This window comes from Oryzias latipes, chromosome 6 (genome assembly GCF_053564925.1).
Source record: "Oryzias latipes strain Hd-rR chromosome 6, Olatipes_Hd-rR_3.1".
Classification (NCBI taxonomy): Eukaryota; Metazoa; Chordata; class Actinopteri; order Beloniformes; family Adrianichthyidae; genus Oryzias; species Oryzias latipes.
Window position 1 is genome coordinate 8,716,007 of NC_136242.1, and position 17,107 is coordinate 8,733,113.

Below are 17,107 nucleotides of genomic sequence, written 5' to 3' on the forward strand. Positions count from 1 at the left end.
GTGTTCCAAACAGGAAGTACCCGCTGGTTGCAAGAAGCCAAATCCCATAGTCTTCTATAGAGAAATAAACAGCTATTACTCATTCATTCTATTTTTCAAAATAGCCATTCTTCATCTGATACCTTTTTTTTTAACATGGTCTCGATAATCCTCTTTTTTTTCATGATATATTTTCTTTACGTTTTTCAAGTTATAAACTGGCAAATCAAATGCCTCAATAAAAGTAGATGGTCTCACAATGAATGCTAGAAATTTTTGATTGGCAGATTTTATGTAGCCTACTTTAAAGTGGTAGGGGTGCGGCCTTCCAACATGCTCACTTCCAATTGGCCAGAGTGGTTGCCATAGAAACATTGACTCAGACCAACAATAGCTGGTTACTGACGTCGTCTGGCTCCAACATGACGGCATCCGTAAAGCTGGATTGACTTAATTTCAAAGGGAACAGGAAGTAAACCATTTTCTGTCAGTGACATCACATTCCCTCTCTACAGTTGTATAAGTCACTAAGTACACCCTTAGTATGCAGTACTTTAGAAATGTAACTTATGCTAATCTAATTCTGGGTATGAACAGCATAATCCTGCTTTATAAGGGAATACTGGTGCAGAAACATCAGTCACCTTTTGAAATGTTTTCATAAGACTGAAACTATGGAGTTACCATAATTTCTTCTTCATTGTTGATGTAGCACAGTGTTTTTTAACCTTTTTTGAGCCAGGGCACACTTTAACATTGACAAAAATCCCGCGGCACACCAGCATCCAAAAAAAAAAAAAAAAGGAGAAACTCATAGTCTGTATTGATCTACAGCCCCTCCGCAATCTCGCCTACATTTTTGTGATAATTGTGGCAGAAAAAGCTGAAAGTTGCAGCTGTATTTTTCTAAAAGATGTTATAAACGTTAATTTTGAAGATTTAAAAACAATTTGATGCGTGGTCGTTGTGGTTTCAAGACGTTTAACAAGAAAGACTCATGCTGTCACTTTAACCCAATGCATTATGGGAGATGTAGTGTGAAAACTGCCACAAAAGGGCAGAGAGACTCGCGTCTTTGAGCTTCATTGTTTTGTTCACTTGTTCCACAGTCTGACACCAGATTCTGTGGAAAACTACACCACTAAAGACGAGCTTTAGCTGGTATTTTTGTTAGAACTGAGAGACTTTTTATGAACTAAATCGGAACAAGAAAGTGAAGACTTTAACCACTTCTGATTGGTCAGACTGATGACGTATAATTAACACTCCAAGAATTATTGGTGGAGACAGTTGAAGGGGCGGGACTTTTCCTAAAACAGAGCTGAAGCTGCGGCTAAATCGTGGTACCGTCATTCTTATCAAAATGTCTTTAATAGAATCAAATGTACCGGTAAATGTTTTTAGATCAGTTAATGAGGTCAGTTTCCCATGGCACACCTGACCATCTCCCACGGCACACTACACTGGTTGAAAAACACTGATCTAGCAGACCTTGATCCTAGTGCTAACCATGTTATACCTTTAGATCCTGCTGCAATTCCATCATGAATTAGTGAAATGAACTGAACCCGTCATTAGTATGCAGGTCTAATCAAGCCTTTGTGATTTTTGCTGTTGTGCACTTGCCACAGTCCTCAGCTGCTCCCATCTATACAGAGAAAACCGCTTTTCTGTGCAGAGTTGGGTGTTTGTCTTAGGGCTGCTTGGATAACAATTTTTCATTCCAGAAGCTCTGTTTTGTGTAGCTTGTCCCTGACAATCTGACTCACACAGTGAATTTTTCCCTACAGAAGTCAGACTGTGTGCGGATGTGTGTATGGGGCAAACACTCACACACACACACACACACACAAATAGCTGCCACCTCTTGTAGCACCTGCTGCTGCCTTTCCACATGTTACTATCTGCAGCAGGGAAGATGGCATCTGTGCTTCTTTCTACCAGCAAAAACAAAGGAGCTCGGCCGTATTTTTTTAACTTTTACCCAGGCGGCAAATGAGGATCAGCTGTAAAGGGGATCACAATTTTGAACAAACAATAAATATATGATTTTTCTGAAACTGCTTAACAGCTTTTATTCCTAAAAGAAAAAAATTAAGACCCACACAGATGAAAATTGTGTTTTTAACATGTTCTAGTGGCGTTTTTTTTTGAGGATGAAGGACATAGATAAAGAAAATTAAGATTAAAGTGGAATCAATCGTTGTGAATCGTTGTGAATCAGGAGTAGACAAAAAATGCTTTTTTTAAAAAGCTTGTAGCTGTGACATTGAACCTGCATTCAGTAGGCCTCAAGCTCCATTCTGATGCATCCACTTGCAGACAAATAGATCCATGAACGTCTTTGTTTTCCTCGTCTGAGCTGGAATCTGGAATTAAACCATACGACTAGATTGCTCCAATATTGCTCCCCATTTTTGTTTCACCGCTTATGTTAGGTTGGGGGTGTGAGAGGCTGTAAGCTAGTGGGACAGAGTGTAAAGAGAAAGCTCTTAGCAATGTGGAGGGAGAGTGGGGGCGGCTTGCCAAATCAGAGGTGAATTTCTAATGAAGTCCTGCTCCTCTGCAGAAACTATGTTCTAGAAAACAACACCATTTTTTTACTGAAGCTTTGAATTTCAGTGGCTTAGAATTTTTAATAAGGAATGTCACATTTCAGATAGATAGATAGATAGATAGATAGATAGATAGATAGATAGATAGATAGATAGATAGATAGATAGATAGATAGATAGATAGATAGATAGATAGATAGATAGATAGATAGATAGATAGATAGATAGATAGATAGATAGATAGATAGATAGATAGATAGACTTTAACTATCCCGAAGGAAATTTTAAGTGGCCAAATCATTTAAATCCAACTGAGGATTTCTGTTTAAGAATCAAACCAATCTGCAACTTGTGCTTGATGATGACCCAACTTTTTTTTCTCTGTTGTGTTGCATTGCATTATCAACATCATAAAATTGTTCCATTGTGCACTGACACCAAGTTTTAAAAAAATATTAATGCAAAAGAATGTAAGAAATGTATATCTGTACATATATCTGTAGACTGCCAACATTCAGTTTCATGAATGCGTACTTTATCATGGAGTTAGCACACCAATTCCAAAATAATAACTCAAAGCTTTAACTCAAAGAGCGGCAGGAGTTCAAAAGAAATGTTTCTCTAAATTGTGGACGGGACGATGAAGGTGGAGAAAACCCACCATCCACTTCCCCTCCACATTGCAGAGAGTTCTCTGTTTACATGCTCTCCTGCTAGCCTACAGCCCCTCACACACTCAATGTAACATTAGCGGTGCAAAAAATTTAGCAAGCAATATTGAAGCAATCCTTCCATACAGCATAGATGCCATGTCAGATAAGGAAAACGAGGAAAACATGGATCTAGTTGACTACAACTGGATACATCAGATTGAAGCGGTGCAAGGAGCTTGTGGCTTACCATGGTACAGAACTATCTTTGTCACAACTATAACCTTTTTCAAACAGCCTTTTTTTTGTCTGCGCCTGTTTCACAACAATTTGAATAAAGAAATATTCAGAAATGTAGATTTAATCATAATTGTCTTTATAGATGTCCTTCATCATGAGAGAGAGAGAGAGTGCCACAAAAAATGTCAAAAACACACAAAAAAATAGTTTTATTCAGAGTGGGTCTTTGAAGACTCACTATACATATCCACAAGACCAGAAGTAAACAAAAATAAAGCTCCTCATTACAGGACTGTATTGCTTTGTAGGACTTTGACAGAAATTGCCAGGCAATCAGTGATGACATGTCATTTTTTATTTGTTTACTAGTTTGGAAGGACAGAAGTCATAGACAACACTCTCAACCCTGACTTTGTCCGCAAATTCATCCTGGACTATTTCTTCGAGGAGAGGCAGAATCTACGCTTTGACCTGTGAGTTCCACACTTTTGTGCCTATACCTGCTGTTTGATGCAGACGTGCAAGTGTGTATTTTTGTGGGAATTGTGGGCTTTTCCAGCCGGAGGTGAAAGTGCCGCTTTGTGTTGTGCAATGTTGAGTTATGACTAAAATATTCATGTTTTGCGCAGAGGGATATAAACTTTTTTTTCTCTCTCTTTTGAGTGAAAAGAAGGACATACATTTTCTTGACATTTTTTCAAACCAGCATGTTTATACATTAGATCAGAAAATCTTATTCATGAGTGATTTCAATCTTGCTTGTTTCACTGTTTTATCAGAATAAAAGATGTGCTTTATGATATCATAATTGTGAAGTCAACATAATAAAGACACTTTGTTTTCTTCCTAACATTTTGACTGGCATTTCATTTTGCTACTAAGTGCAGTGAAACTCCAAGAAAGTAACACATTTATTTGTTTTCGCAGCAGATTCTGAAAAAGTCTCTGTCTAAATCCTTTTAGACCAAAGTGCAGCATTTGACACAGTTGATCATACAATTTTAATTGACTGCCTCCAGCACTGAGTGAGTATCTGCGGGTCAGCATAGACTTCCCCAGAGCTCATCACTCAACTGGAACCTGCTGTGTCGAAACAGGTAATTTCCTCAGCCTCCATAAGACAGATCAGCTCCAAACCTGCTCCTTTGTGGACTATTTTCCACCTTAAAATTGTTACAATTTTCATCTCTACTTTACAGGTTTAGTTCCTGTTTTTCATGTCTCACCGGCTGGCTGTAACAGACGCTACTGTGTATAATAAATAAATCCAATACCGCTGTTTAACCATGATACTTGATATTACAAGGTTAGAATTTCCTGTCTTTTACGCCTGCAGTCACACAGTTGGTTGGTTGATTGGTTGGTTGGTTGATTGATTTCGTTGAAGACTAATTATTGATAGCCCCACTGGTCACTTTATCCTAGTACCAAGTTGGAGCCCTTTTTGCCTTCGAAACTGCCTTTATCTTTGGCGGCATAGATTCAACAAGGTTCTGGAAACATCCCTCAGAGAGTTTGGGCCATATTGACATGACAGCATCACGCAGTTGCTGCAGATTTGTCGGCTGTACAATATGATGCCAATCTCCCGTTCCACTACATACCAAAGGTGATCTATTTGGTTGAGACCTGGTGACCGTGGAGGCCATTTGAACTCATTGTCATGGTCAAGAAACCAGTCTGAGATGATTCAGATGATTGGAACCATGCTCAATTGGTACTAAGTGCTTGAAGAAAATATCCCCCACACCATAACAGCACCACCAGCCTGAACTGTTGATATGGGGCGGCCGTGGTGCAGTGGTAGGGCGGTTGAGCCACAATCGTAATATTGTGGGTACGATTCCCACCTTGCCTGCCCTCGTGTCATGGGCAAGACTCTGAACCCCACCTTGCCTCTGGTGGAAGGTTGGCGCCAGTGTTTGGCAGCGGAGCTGCCACCAGTGTGTGGATGTGTGTGTCTGGTGAATAAGTTTGTGATTGTAAAGTGCTTTGAGCCATCGAGGAAGGTGAAAAAGCGCTATTTACTATTTACCAAGCAAGGCAGTACTGATCCAAGCTTTCATTTTGTTAAAACCAAATCCTGACCCTACCGAATGTAGCAGCAGAAATAAAACCTCATCAGACCAGACAGCATATTTCTAATTTTCTATTGTCCAGTTTTGGTGAGTCTTTGTGAATTGTAGCCTCAGTTTCCTGTTCTTAGCTGACAGGATTGGCACCCTGTGTGGTCTTCTGCTGCTGTAGTCCATCTGCCTCAAGGTTGGACATGTTGTGCGTTTAGTGATGCTCTTCTGCAGACCTCGGTTTGAACCAGTGGTTACTGCTGTCTTTCTATAATTTGGAACCAGCCTGGTCATTCTCCTCTGACCTCTGGCATCAACAAGGCATTTCAGCCCACAGAATTGTTGCTCTCTGGATATTTTCTCTTTTTCGTACCATTCTTTGTAAACCCTAGAGATGGTTGTGGATAAAAATCCCAGTAGATCAGCAGTTTTTGAAATACTCAGACCAACTTTCAAAGTCACTTCAATCATCTTTCTTCCCCATTCTGATAATAATAATTGATACTTTATTTATCCCACAAAGGGGAAATTCTTCACTCCATTTTGCCCCATACCCTGGGGGGAGCAGTGAGCTGTAGACTAGCCGCGCTCGGGGGGCAACAGCTGGCTGGGGAGAGCGGGGATTGATCTGCCAACCCTTTGGTTGTTGGACAACCTGCTCTACCGCCTGAGCTAAACTGCCACCCTGCTTGGTTTGAACTGGAGCAGTTCGTCTTGACCATGTCTAAATGCATTTAGTTGTGCAATGTGATTGATTTAAATAGAGAATCCAACTGAAAGTTGCAACCTCATTAAATTGGAATTTTTGCACTGGTTGGTTTTGAATGTAACAGGCTTAGCCGGTGTACCTATTAAATCTTGCATATCTGTACATAGGGAGCTTTAAAACTCTCCTCTTCTTCTTGAAAACACAAGCTGGCTCACAGAGTCACTACTTTGTTGCTCATGAAATATGGATTTGCTCCTTTGTTGGTTTAATTGTGGGCTTGTCATAGGGCTACATGCTGCTCCAAAAGCTGCAGGAGGTCACAATGAAGGTCAAGGAGAGAAGCCAGCTGTCTAATTCTCTGTCAGTGCATGCAGGCAGAGCTTTGTATGGGTCTACTGCGTGACAGAAGAAGAGTTCTGGAATATGTTTCCACATTAATATTTGCAATGCTGATGTGGTGTTTATGTGGGGATGCGGACAATTATTTAGTGAGTTTGAGGGCATAAAAAGCTGGTATAAGATTTTGCAAGTGGCACTGTTGTTGGTCAAAATATGATTCAAGATGCTCAGAAGCCAAGGAAGAATGGATGATGGAGGATGATGGCACTCTGTTGTGTGTGTGTGTCCTGGATGACTTCCTGCAGGGCTTCCAGTGAGTGGAAAAGCATCAGGCCCTGTTACTGTCTTACAAGCTGATGGCCCTATGATCACTCGCAGCTACAGTATGAGACACACACACACATTTCTTGCCCTCAAAACAAGAAAATGTCCAATTTACACACACTTGCTTATACACAGACCCACATTTACACTCTCCGTCTCAGACATTCTTTTGCACTCACGCTGCGTCCTGTCATGCGTGTGCGCGTCCCTGCAGACACATGCGCTTCTCAGACTTCTTATCTCTGGACCACTGGTTACTCCTCTGTTGTCCTCAGACTCTTTCCTGAGGTCTGCAAGTCATTTTAACTTCTGCACCTCCTCATTACCCCCACCTCTCTTATCGCCATAGAAGGCTTGACGTCGCTGCAGGACATCCATGCAGCCAGACAGCAGCAAGCTCCCCACAAACCCTCTGTTCAAATGCTCAACTACCCTACACTCTATTCACATCAGGCACAGGCACACTTTGTATCCTCTGCTCTTATCCGTGGCTGGAAATCCAGTTAGCTCTTATCTCACTCCTGGTCATGCACAAGTCAGTTTCTACTTTCTATTTGCAATTTGACTGGCCCACAGTAATTTTTTGTTTTTCCCTTTGCTTATTATAGTTTTTTTTTCTCAAACATGTCATAATAAACAGTTTGAAATTTGAGGTCGAACTCATTAAAGTTACTAAATGGAAAGGAATGGGAATTTACAGAAAACATTTCCACTACAGAGACAGTTCAAAGTGCTTTGGAAAGTCGGCGACGAGCCTTTAAATAATAAAGACATTGATAAACGAAACTTCTTAGAAAGGGGTTTTAAAATAAACTGCCACAAAAGCACAAACATTTTGTCTAAGCCCAGCACAATGCAGTATAGTGTGGAGCTGAGGCACCTGCCCACTAACTTCTAAGGACCACAGTCTCCTCAGTAGGTGTTGGTAACTTTGTCATTATGTATAGACCATTTGCAGTGAGGTTACGTGAGCCCCATTGTTTGCCATTGTGGGAGTCAAGCAAACAATGTTTTAATGCATCTGACAGATAAAATTGCTGACTTAGCCACCAAAATTCATCATAGTACATGTACAGTATGTGTTGCTGTTGGTTGTCATGACAGAAAAACTCAAATTCAAGAGTCTAATTTTACCGATTTCCATGGGATGAAGACACGGATTGATCGATTGCCACTATTAGTTGAGAAGAGTGTAAGCCTACAGGTGCCAGTAGACTCTGTAGTGAACAGTTTGTGTCAGGTAGGCCTATGGTTACACATTTCTTACAGGGGCTCTGTAAGAAGAGACACCAAATGTTGGTTCTGAATTTTTTAGTCTTATCTTGGCGACAACCCGGAGGAAACTGATAAACGGCAGACAGTCGAGTAGACACAACAGCAGATTGACACAACCCAAATTCACTTCAGCAACGCTTTATGTTTGACTCCTACAATTTGTCTCCCAAATTAATGGTGAGGGAGTTCATGCAGCCGCTGTGACATCAGGTACCAGGGATCTTTAGGGAATCCGTATTGTGAATCCAACGTAGCTTTTGGTTGATGTGAACCCAAAGTATTTAAAGCAGTCCGTCACCTCAATGGCTGTGCCTTGGATGTTTACCAGTGTGATAAGCTGTGACTTCCTTCCAAAAGTCAATCACCATCTTGTCTGTTTTCCTGGTTTCATACCACAGGTTTTTTTTTTTTTTACACACAATGACTGACTGGTGCTCCATGTCATCTGTACTTGTCTATAACACACCCACCAGGGCTGAGAATTTCTGGAGATGACAGTTGCAAGTGTTGCAGGTGAAGTCTGAAGAGTACAGGGTGAAGAGGAATAGTGAGAGCATGATGCCCCAAGGAGCACCTGTCCAACAAACCGCCTCAGACACACAACTGTCACGTCTCCCATAATGTGGCCTGTGTCTGAGGGTAGCCTGTTGTCCAAGCAGCAAGTTGTCCATCTATCCCTGCACGTTCCATTTTCCCAGCAAGAGGTCGAAACAAATTGTATTGAATGCAATTGAAAAGTGAAAAAAAAAAGACTGTCACTATAGTTCCTGCAGTCTCTAGTTGACCGAATGCTCAGTGAAACAGGTAGATGACAGCATCATCCACCTAGAACTGTTGGTCCAAGGCCAAATCCAGCCGCTGAGTGGAGGTGCTTCAGGATGAGCCTCTCAACTGTTTCATTAACTGGGAGGCAAAAGCTATAGGTTTGGACTTATTTGGTTCCATAGCATTAGTGAGTTTAGGATCTGGCTCCACATGGGAGGTTTTCCACAGGACAGGAATGATACTCAGGCTAAAGCTCAGGTTGAAAGTGTGAGCAACCGCACAGTGCAGCGTCAGTACAGTTTCTCAGTGGTCTGCAGCTGATCCTGTCACATCCAGGTGTCTTCCTTGAATTGGTCTAGGTCAGCCTTTAACACTAAAAGAGCAATTTGATCAGTTTCTTTCTGATCAAAACCTAGCGAGAGCTGCAGAGTCCCACCTCACCATGTAACCCTTGTGCTATCCTAGGCACTTTAACATTGGGAGTTGGGTCACCTAAACCGGTGTTTTTTAAAATGTTTTAAGCCACACTTTAACCTTGACAAAAATCCCGCAGCACACGAGCATCCAAAAATTTAAAAAGGAGAAACTCATAGTCTGTATTGATTTCCAGCTCCTCCGCAATCTCACATGCATTTTTGTGATAATTTGGCAGAAAAAGCTGGAAGCTGCAGCTGATTTTTCTAAAAGATGTAATAAAAGTTACGTCAGAAGATTTAAAAACTGTTTCATGTGTGTTTGTTGTGGTTTCAAGATGTTTAACAAGTAAGACTTATTGTGCACTGAGACGCTGTCACTTTAACCCAATGCAACATGGGAGATGTAGTGCAAACAGCCGCCGACCGCAGACAGACTCGCGTCTCTGAGCTTCATTGTTTTGTTCACTTGTTCCACGGTCCGATACCGGATTCTGTGGAAAGCTACACCGCTAAAGACGAACTGTAGCTTGTATTTTTGTTAGAACTGAGAGACTTTATGAGCAGAATCTGAACAAGGAAGTAAGGACTATAACATCTTCTGATTGGTCAGACTGATAACGTATGATTAAGCCTCCAAGAATGATTGGTGGAGACAGTTAAAGGGGCTGGACTTTCAGAAAACAGTTTTAGCTGTAGCTAAATCGCGGTACCATCATTCTTATCAAAATCTCTTTAATAGAATCAAATAAACACAAAGAAAAAAGTATTTTATGGTTTTTATATTCCTAACTTCTCAGTGATTTATCAGGGCCTGTTTGGATGAACACAGAGGTGATATCCTGGAGATGGTAAATGTTTTTAGATCAGTTAATGAGGGCAATTTCCCTCACGGCACACCTGACAATCTCCCACGGCACACAAGTGTGTGTGCCGCGGCACACTGGTTGAAAAACACTGCACTATACCACCGAGCTGCCTTTCTTTGAATTTAAATAGTAAAAGTCACAGCTCATCTAACATCAACATTATGGTATGTTCAGCACTATTGTTGAATCCTTAATGATCTCTTAAAGTCCCACTCCAATCATCTTTGATCTTTTTTCAAAGCGTTACAAGTGGTATATTAATGATAATTAAGGTGTTATTGGCTAAATTAAAAAACCTGTGTCGTTTTTTAGGACATAGTTTCTGCAGAGCGGTAGAAGTTCTATAGAAGTTCAACTCTAAGTTGTGGGCTGGACCATTGGGAGTAAGCCTGTGCTCATTTCCTATGATCTCTTTGTGAGCACCCTCTCCTGCTACCTTACAGCCCCTCACAACCCCAAGCTAACATTAGCTGTGCAATAGAAATGTTGATCAATACTGGAGTTTTGAGCCAGATACCAGCTGAGACGAGGAAAGCAAAGACATACATGGATCCATTTGTCTGCATATGTCTTAACCTTAAGGAAAGACGTCTCTTTAAGATCTTTAAACCTTATGTGGTTCATTCATTTATGGATAGATTATTATTACATCTTGATGCTTATGGAAACCGGATTTGCTTTTTCATGAATGTATTTTACAGTGCTGCAATAATGCAGTCAGGACGTTCTTACCCCTCCCTCTCTGCTTTTTTTGGTCTTAAGCCCCTTCACAGCAAATGCAGATTGTGACTGACGGGGGTTCCACGCTCCTCCGCCCCATGTTGCTTTCATCTGAGTTTTATGAGATTTTTTTTCCAAATTACAACAGAAGGAGGCAGAGCAGTATCATCACATAGCATTTGTCAGGTACACTGTAAGTTTAAAGTAATAAGAAACCAACGTCAGGAGGAGGTTGTTAAAAAGGATTTTATTGTTTGTTTTTTCTAGGTTTTATGTGCATCAATTGCTTTTCACCTTGGCTCTGTATCATGTGTTCCAACTGTAGCAGGACCACAATATCATTTCACCCTGTGCAACGTCTTATAACACATGGACGTTCAGCAGTGCTCCCTAAAAGTTATTTATCTCCAACACCCCCCCCCCCCCCCCCCCCCCCAAAAAAAAAGTCTGCTTCAAAAGTTGCCAGATAGAGCCCTTGAAGACTATAAGAAGCAATTCAGACCCAGAAACAGCTCTGAGATGCTGTGACGATCTAGGTGGAGAGCCTGATGGCTTTCCACACTTTTCACACATTTCCCATATGCATTGCCTTTTCACTGTAAAAACCAGCCCCTTAGAAATAAGTCATAAATTCTTACCCCATTGGCAAATTTTCTTAAAATATACATATCTGCCAGAAATATCGGTTTAAAAAACATTCTAGTCATGTTTTCTCATTCTAAGATTATGTTGCTATTGACAAACTTTCTTGATAAGATTATTTTTCTTGCAAAACAGAAAATGTGACATTTTTTCTTGAAACAAGGGTCTCTTTACTTCCTTAAGATTCCGTTTTTGCAGTATGGTTGCAGGGTGATGAATTTTTTTAAAGTCTTCATAATCAGTTTTTTTCGTTAATATAAAATTTTATGTCTCCTTTTAATAGAGCTGAGGACGTTTTCTAAAGTATTTAGGATTCAATTGTAACTATATTATATTTTCCGTTTTAAATTTTAAACGTATTTAAAACTCTAAAATGTTTTCTGACATAAAAAGTAACACAACACATGCATAATGTCTGTGACTCCAGATCCAAGTACAGATTTGTTATTTTTTTATTTCAAATGATATTATTTCGCCCATGCTGCCCCTAAGAGTCTAGTTGATGCCCCCAGTTCTGAGTCTGTTTAATTGGGTGTTACCAGGTAAAACTTGTTAGCCTTCAGCTCTAATCTGCCTGCCCAGCTGTTGGACAGGACAAGTAAAAAAAAAAAAAAAACTTGTTAGTAATACTCCCAGTCTTTGTCAACATAAACCAGAATGATTAATGTGTTTTACACTTTCTTCAAAGCCTACCCCAGGGGTATTGTTGTGGCTTAGCTTTCCTTAACAGTACTGCCGCTTTACCTGGGAAACCGGGATCGCTTGTTAGACTTTACTTTGATAGTAAGAGAACACATCCCACAAAGAAAGTTGTTAGTATTATCTTTCTCTTCTCTTCTCTTGTCTCCTCTTGTCTTCTTTTTTCTTCTCTTCTCTTGTCATCTCTTCTCTAAAAGTGATATCAGCTATGTTTTGCTTAATGTATAGATTTTTATTAGCCAATATTCACTGATATTAAAAAAACTGAAACAACACGACTAGCATTTTAGTGGGTATTCCTTTATTTGTGGTCTTGTTTTTGTCTGGGTAGTAGTACAATAGGACATTCTGTAGCTCTGATTACATAATTATACGACATGCTGATACCATATCTGTGTAGTGACTTGTACCAGTTGGTAAAAGGGTTTATGGGAGTCTTTACAAAGCTGTTAGGATACCAAGCTTAAGTGTCAGAGCACTGTTGTCTGTTGTTTGCCTGCCTCTCTGGCCCCGTTTGTTTGTGTACCAATCATTAGTCATCATCGCTCTGTTGAGAAGGAGCTGTCGCTCCCCCAGCAAGACAGGCAGGCAGCACAGGACCAGGAGAAATCCTGCCTGGCTCAGTGCCGAGGCAGAGTGATGTCATCTACATAAACACACACCCCTCCACATGCAGCTAATGTGCACTCACAGCGTGCCCAGGGACATCTACTCCATCTACGTGTGTGTTTGTGCGTGCATTTGGCTAAACATGTGCAGCCAAATCATCACACGTACACGAGGAAGATGCTTTTTTCTCTCTTTTTTTTTTTTGGACTTGCTCTCTCTGCTCCTCTTTCCCTCATAATTAAATAAAATTAAATGAATCATTCATGAACAATTGGGAGTGACAGAGGCAGTGGGCGCATAGAACATGAGGCACACCTGTGCATTTAGCTGACAGCTCCTTGCATAACAGCAGTGTCTTCTTGCTCTTATGGAATTGCATTAGTAGCAGCACTGTAGTAGAGGTCTCCCGCCCATCCTGCCTTGACATACAGCATCGCCCACTTTTTTCAGCAGGAGCTTATCGTACATGGCATGCTGTCTGTAAAAAAAACACACAACGCTCAGGCTATCAGGCTATCCCATTTACACACTCTGCTGCACACTGCCTCACACACACACACTTCGGTGCACACCAAAGGTACTGTGTTGTAGGAAGTAAATAAAGCTGGATAAATTGCTCTCTGGAGAGAAAAGTAGATTTATATGATCAGCACAGCACAGCTGCTACTTATGGTTTTGGATGAATGGTTCTACCTGCCAGTTGTGGGGAAATATTGCAGCTGCAAAAACAGGATTGCTGAATCTTTGTACTCCAAAGTGCTTGCAGTGTTGTGTCAGGCTGGCAGCATGCATTACATACACTAAAATGATTTGCACCGTCAATTACTGTAAAAATGTGAATTTTATGCTCTAAGCAGTTATGTCCCATGTTTTATGAGCACCAGAAGGAGCCATGTCAAAAATGAGGAGCATCACACACCGAGAATGAGTCACTGTCTGTTCCGTTTCAAGCATTATTTGCTTTAAAAAAAGAATGAAGTCAGAAGACGCCTGAGTCCTGCAGCTCACACCTTGACTCTGCAGTAGACTGCCAAAGGCTGCAACAGCCACCAGGATGACACATACATTCATTCAGATACGAACACTTTAATTCAATCGTTTTTACACCACTTTAAATATTAAAGGCTCATGGAGTATGAAAATACTGCAGGCTCAGAAGTGATTCTTTTTCTTTTATGATGTTCTGGCAAATGTTACAGGAATGTAATGCCAAATTGGGAGAGTGCTTCTGTGGTGTAGTAGTCACGAATGATTTGTACAAATCGTTCATAGATGAGAAGCTGAATAAATTATTCAGATATTGTCTTCCAGTGCTTTAACTTTTGCAGGGTGGTGTGTGAAAGCAACTTTAGCGTTGGCCTTATTTAGAAACTGTATCTGCATCATGTACAGCAGAAGAATTCATTCTTGATCTAATTTTAATGTGTGTTCTATTCTAAAGATAGGATTTTGTTTTTTCAAAATTTGCTCAGCAGTTTCACGAAGAGTCAGAACTCTGGCAAGTTGCTTTTGTAAACTGTAAAACATCTCAGTAAACAGCCTTCTTTGCTCACAGCAGGAAGGCGCTGGTTTGATTGCTGGCTGGCACTTTTTTTGTGGAGTTTGCCTGTCCTCCTCGTACATCCGTGGTTTTTTTTCCAGACACACTAGGTTTCTCCCACTGTCCAAAAACATGCTGCATAGGTTTGATTGGTGTCTCTAAATTATCCCCTAGATGAGGGGTCTGCAACCTTCAACACCTACAACAACGCTAATAATTAGACTTTGTCTTGCTGTTTTTGTCACCATGTTAAACCAATAACCCTAGATGCCAAATCCTTTCAAATATGTGCAAATCATATTTTTAAGCTTTTTCAGTGCATTAGCAGGATGTTTTAAAAATATGATTGTCTTTACCGCCTTAATATACACTTTTTTGAAGATGTTATCTCAAGTTGTGAAAAAGTGAAAAATAGGGTAATTGTAGACATTAAAGTAATGTATTTTGCTGGGGAAAAAATGGTAAAAAGCATTACTACAATTTTTAGTTTTATTTAACTCAAAACAAGAAAGTGCATGATAGCAAACTTACCACTTATTTGTTCAAAGAAGCATCAGGCATCTTGGGATCAGAAGATGTCCCAAACAAAATCTATTTTTTGCTTGTTAATAATTTAAAGCTTATTTCTTTAAGACTAAATTTGGCTTTCATAGTGCCAAAAACGTTATTTCATATTTGTATTTCTTTAGAAGCATGTTCAACACCTACAATGTTGGTGTTGTTTTTCATGGAGTAAACTTGCTAAAGCTGAAGGTTGCTCCATCAAATATGCTTTCAGATCTTTTTTTTAACCAAAAATAAACAATAGCATTAGTAGCCAATATTACCTCATTTTTGTGAGAAATACCTGTGGTGCATTTGACAGTTTAGATGTTATTTTCTCTTTTCTCTATGTTTGTTACAAAAGAAATAACTTAAAAGTAACACATGTAATGATAATATCAACGTCAATGCATTACTTTTGCACAGAATTATGTAATCTGGAATGTTATGGAAGTAATTTAAACACTGCTCACGATACATCAAAATGGAAAAGTGCTTCAATCTTCTGCCTGTCGCAGGGTGAACTGAAGACCAATAGATACATAACCTCTTCAGGAAGCCCTGTGTCGGCACTTTGGTCTTCAGGGTCCGCCCTAGGAATTATCCGGAAGCTATCCTGACTTGGTGCCCAAACAACCTCACTGGGTGTCTAATGCAGAGGAGCGGCAGCTCTACGCTGCGTCCTCTCGGATGGCTGAACTCCTCACCCTGCCCTCGAGGGTGAGCCCAGTCACCCTTTGGAAGAAGTTCATTTCCATGGCTCATATTTGCAATCTTAATTTTACGGTCACTGCGTTAATCAACTGGTAAAAATGACAGCTTCATTTTTTAGGTCAGCTTGTTACTTGCAACAACCAGCCGGACCAATGTTTCTGTCAGTGCAGAACCTACAGCAGCTTTCCTGTCAGTCTTCTGCTTTGATCGTAGTCAAAAACCCGTAGATACTTGAGACAACATTCCAGATGTGGGCTTTTAAACACTCCCCAGCCAAGGTCTTTGGTTCTGATTCAATGCAATAATGCCCCTTCATACTGGGCTTAGATCCCTGATTGTTGACAACAACTGGACCAAATAATTTGTAAAACAGTTAAACGGTGATGAAAACCTTCTCTGACTATGACCAGAGAAATTTCCAAAGACCTACCTACAATGTTTTGCATTTCCTGCCAATGAAAGTTCTTAACTGGGTTGCCTCATGTGGCTAATTTGCTCATAGCACATAAACAAATTTAAAAAATGTTGGATGTCTGCTAATAATCTGTTCCTCTATCTTTATTCTGTGTGAGGTGTGGCAATGTTATAATTTCTCAGAGTAAAAAAACGTTATGAGTGAAGCTTGTCTAGCCAACTAATTCAAAGACCCACTCCAATGAAAATGGCGATATGGTGTTTTTAACATGTTCTTGTGGCATTTCTTTGATGATGAAGGACATACAGTACAGACCACAGGTTTGAACACACATTCTCATTCAAAGAGTTTTCTTTATTTTCATGACTATGAAAATTGTGGATTCACACTGAAAGCATCAAAACTGTGAATTAACACATGTGGAATTATATACATAACAAAAAATTGTGAACCAACTGAAAATATGTCATATTGTAGTTTCTTCATAGTAGCCACCTTTTGATTTGATTACTGCTTTGCACACTCTTGGCATTCTCTTGATGAGCTTCAAGAGGTAGTCACCTGAAATGTTGAACCACAAAAACCATCAAGTGCTACAAAGAAACTGGCTCACATGAGGACCGCCCCAGGAAAGGAAGACCAAGAGTACAGAGCTGTGCTGTGGAGGATAAGTTCATCCGAGTCAGCAGCCTCAGAAATGGCAGGTTAACAGCAGCTCACATTAGAGAGCAGGTCAATGGCACAGAGTTCTAGCAGCAGACACATCCTACAACAACTGTTACAAGGGGACTGTGTGAATCGGGCCTTCATGGTAGAATATCTGCTAGGAAACCACTGCTAAAGAAAGGCAACAAGCAGAAGAGACTTGTTTGGACTAAACACTCGGATGATAATGTCCGCAGACTCGTTAACATAATAGACTTTGCCACCATCAAAAACCAGGAAATGACTATACTATCACTGGATGCTGAAAAAGCCTTTGATAGAGTAAACTGGAAGTTCCTCATTGCTGCCCTCCATAAGTTTGGGTTTGGAGAATCA

At 40.4% G+C, this 17,107-nt stretch overlaps 1 protein-coding gene across 1 annotated transcript in view; it reads left to right on the forward strand.

Moving 5' to 3' along the window:
* LOC101173626 (copine-8) overlaps window positions 1-17,107 on the forward strand; it is a 123,544-nt gene that overhangs the window by 36,971 nt on the left and 69,466 nt on the right. The window contains exon 4 of the mRNA XM_023955579.2: window positions 3,794-3,897. Within this exon, the coding sequence (XP_023811347.1) occupies window positions 3,794-3,897 (104 nt within the window). The remainder of the gene's footprint in view (window positions 1-3,793; window positions 3,898-17,107) is intronic.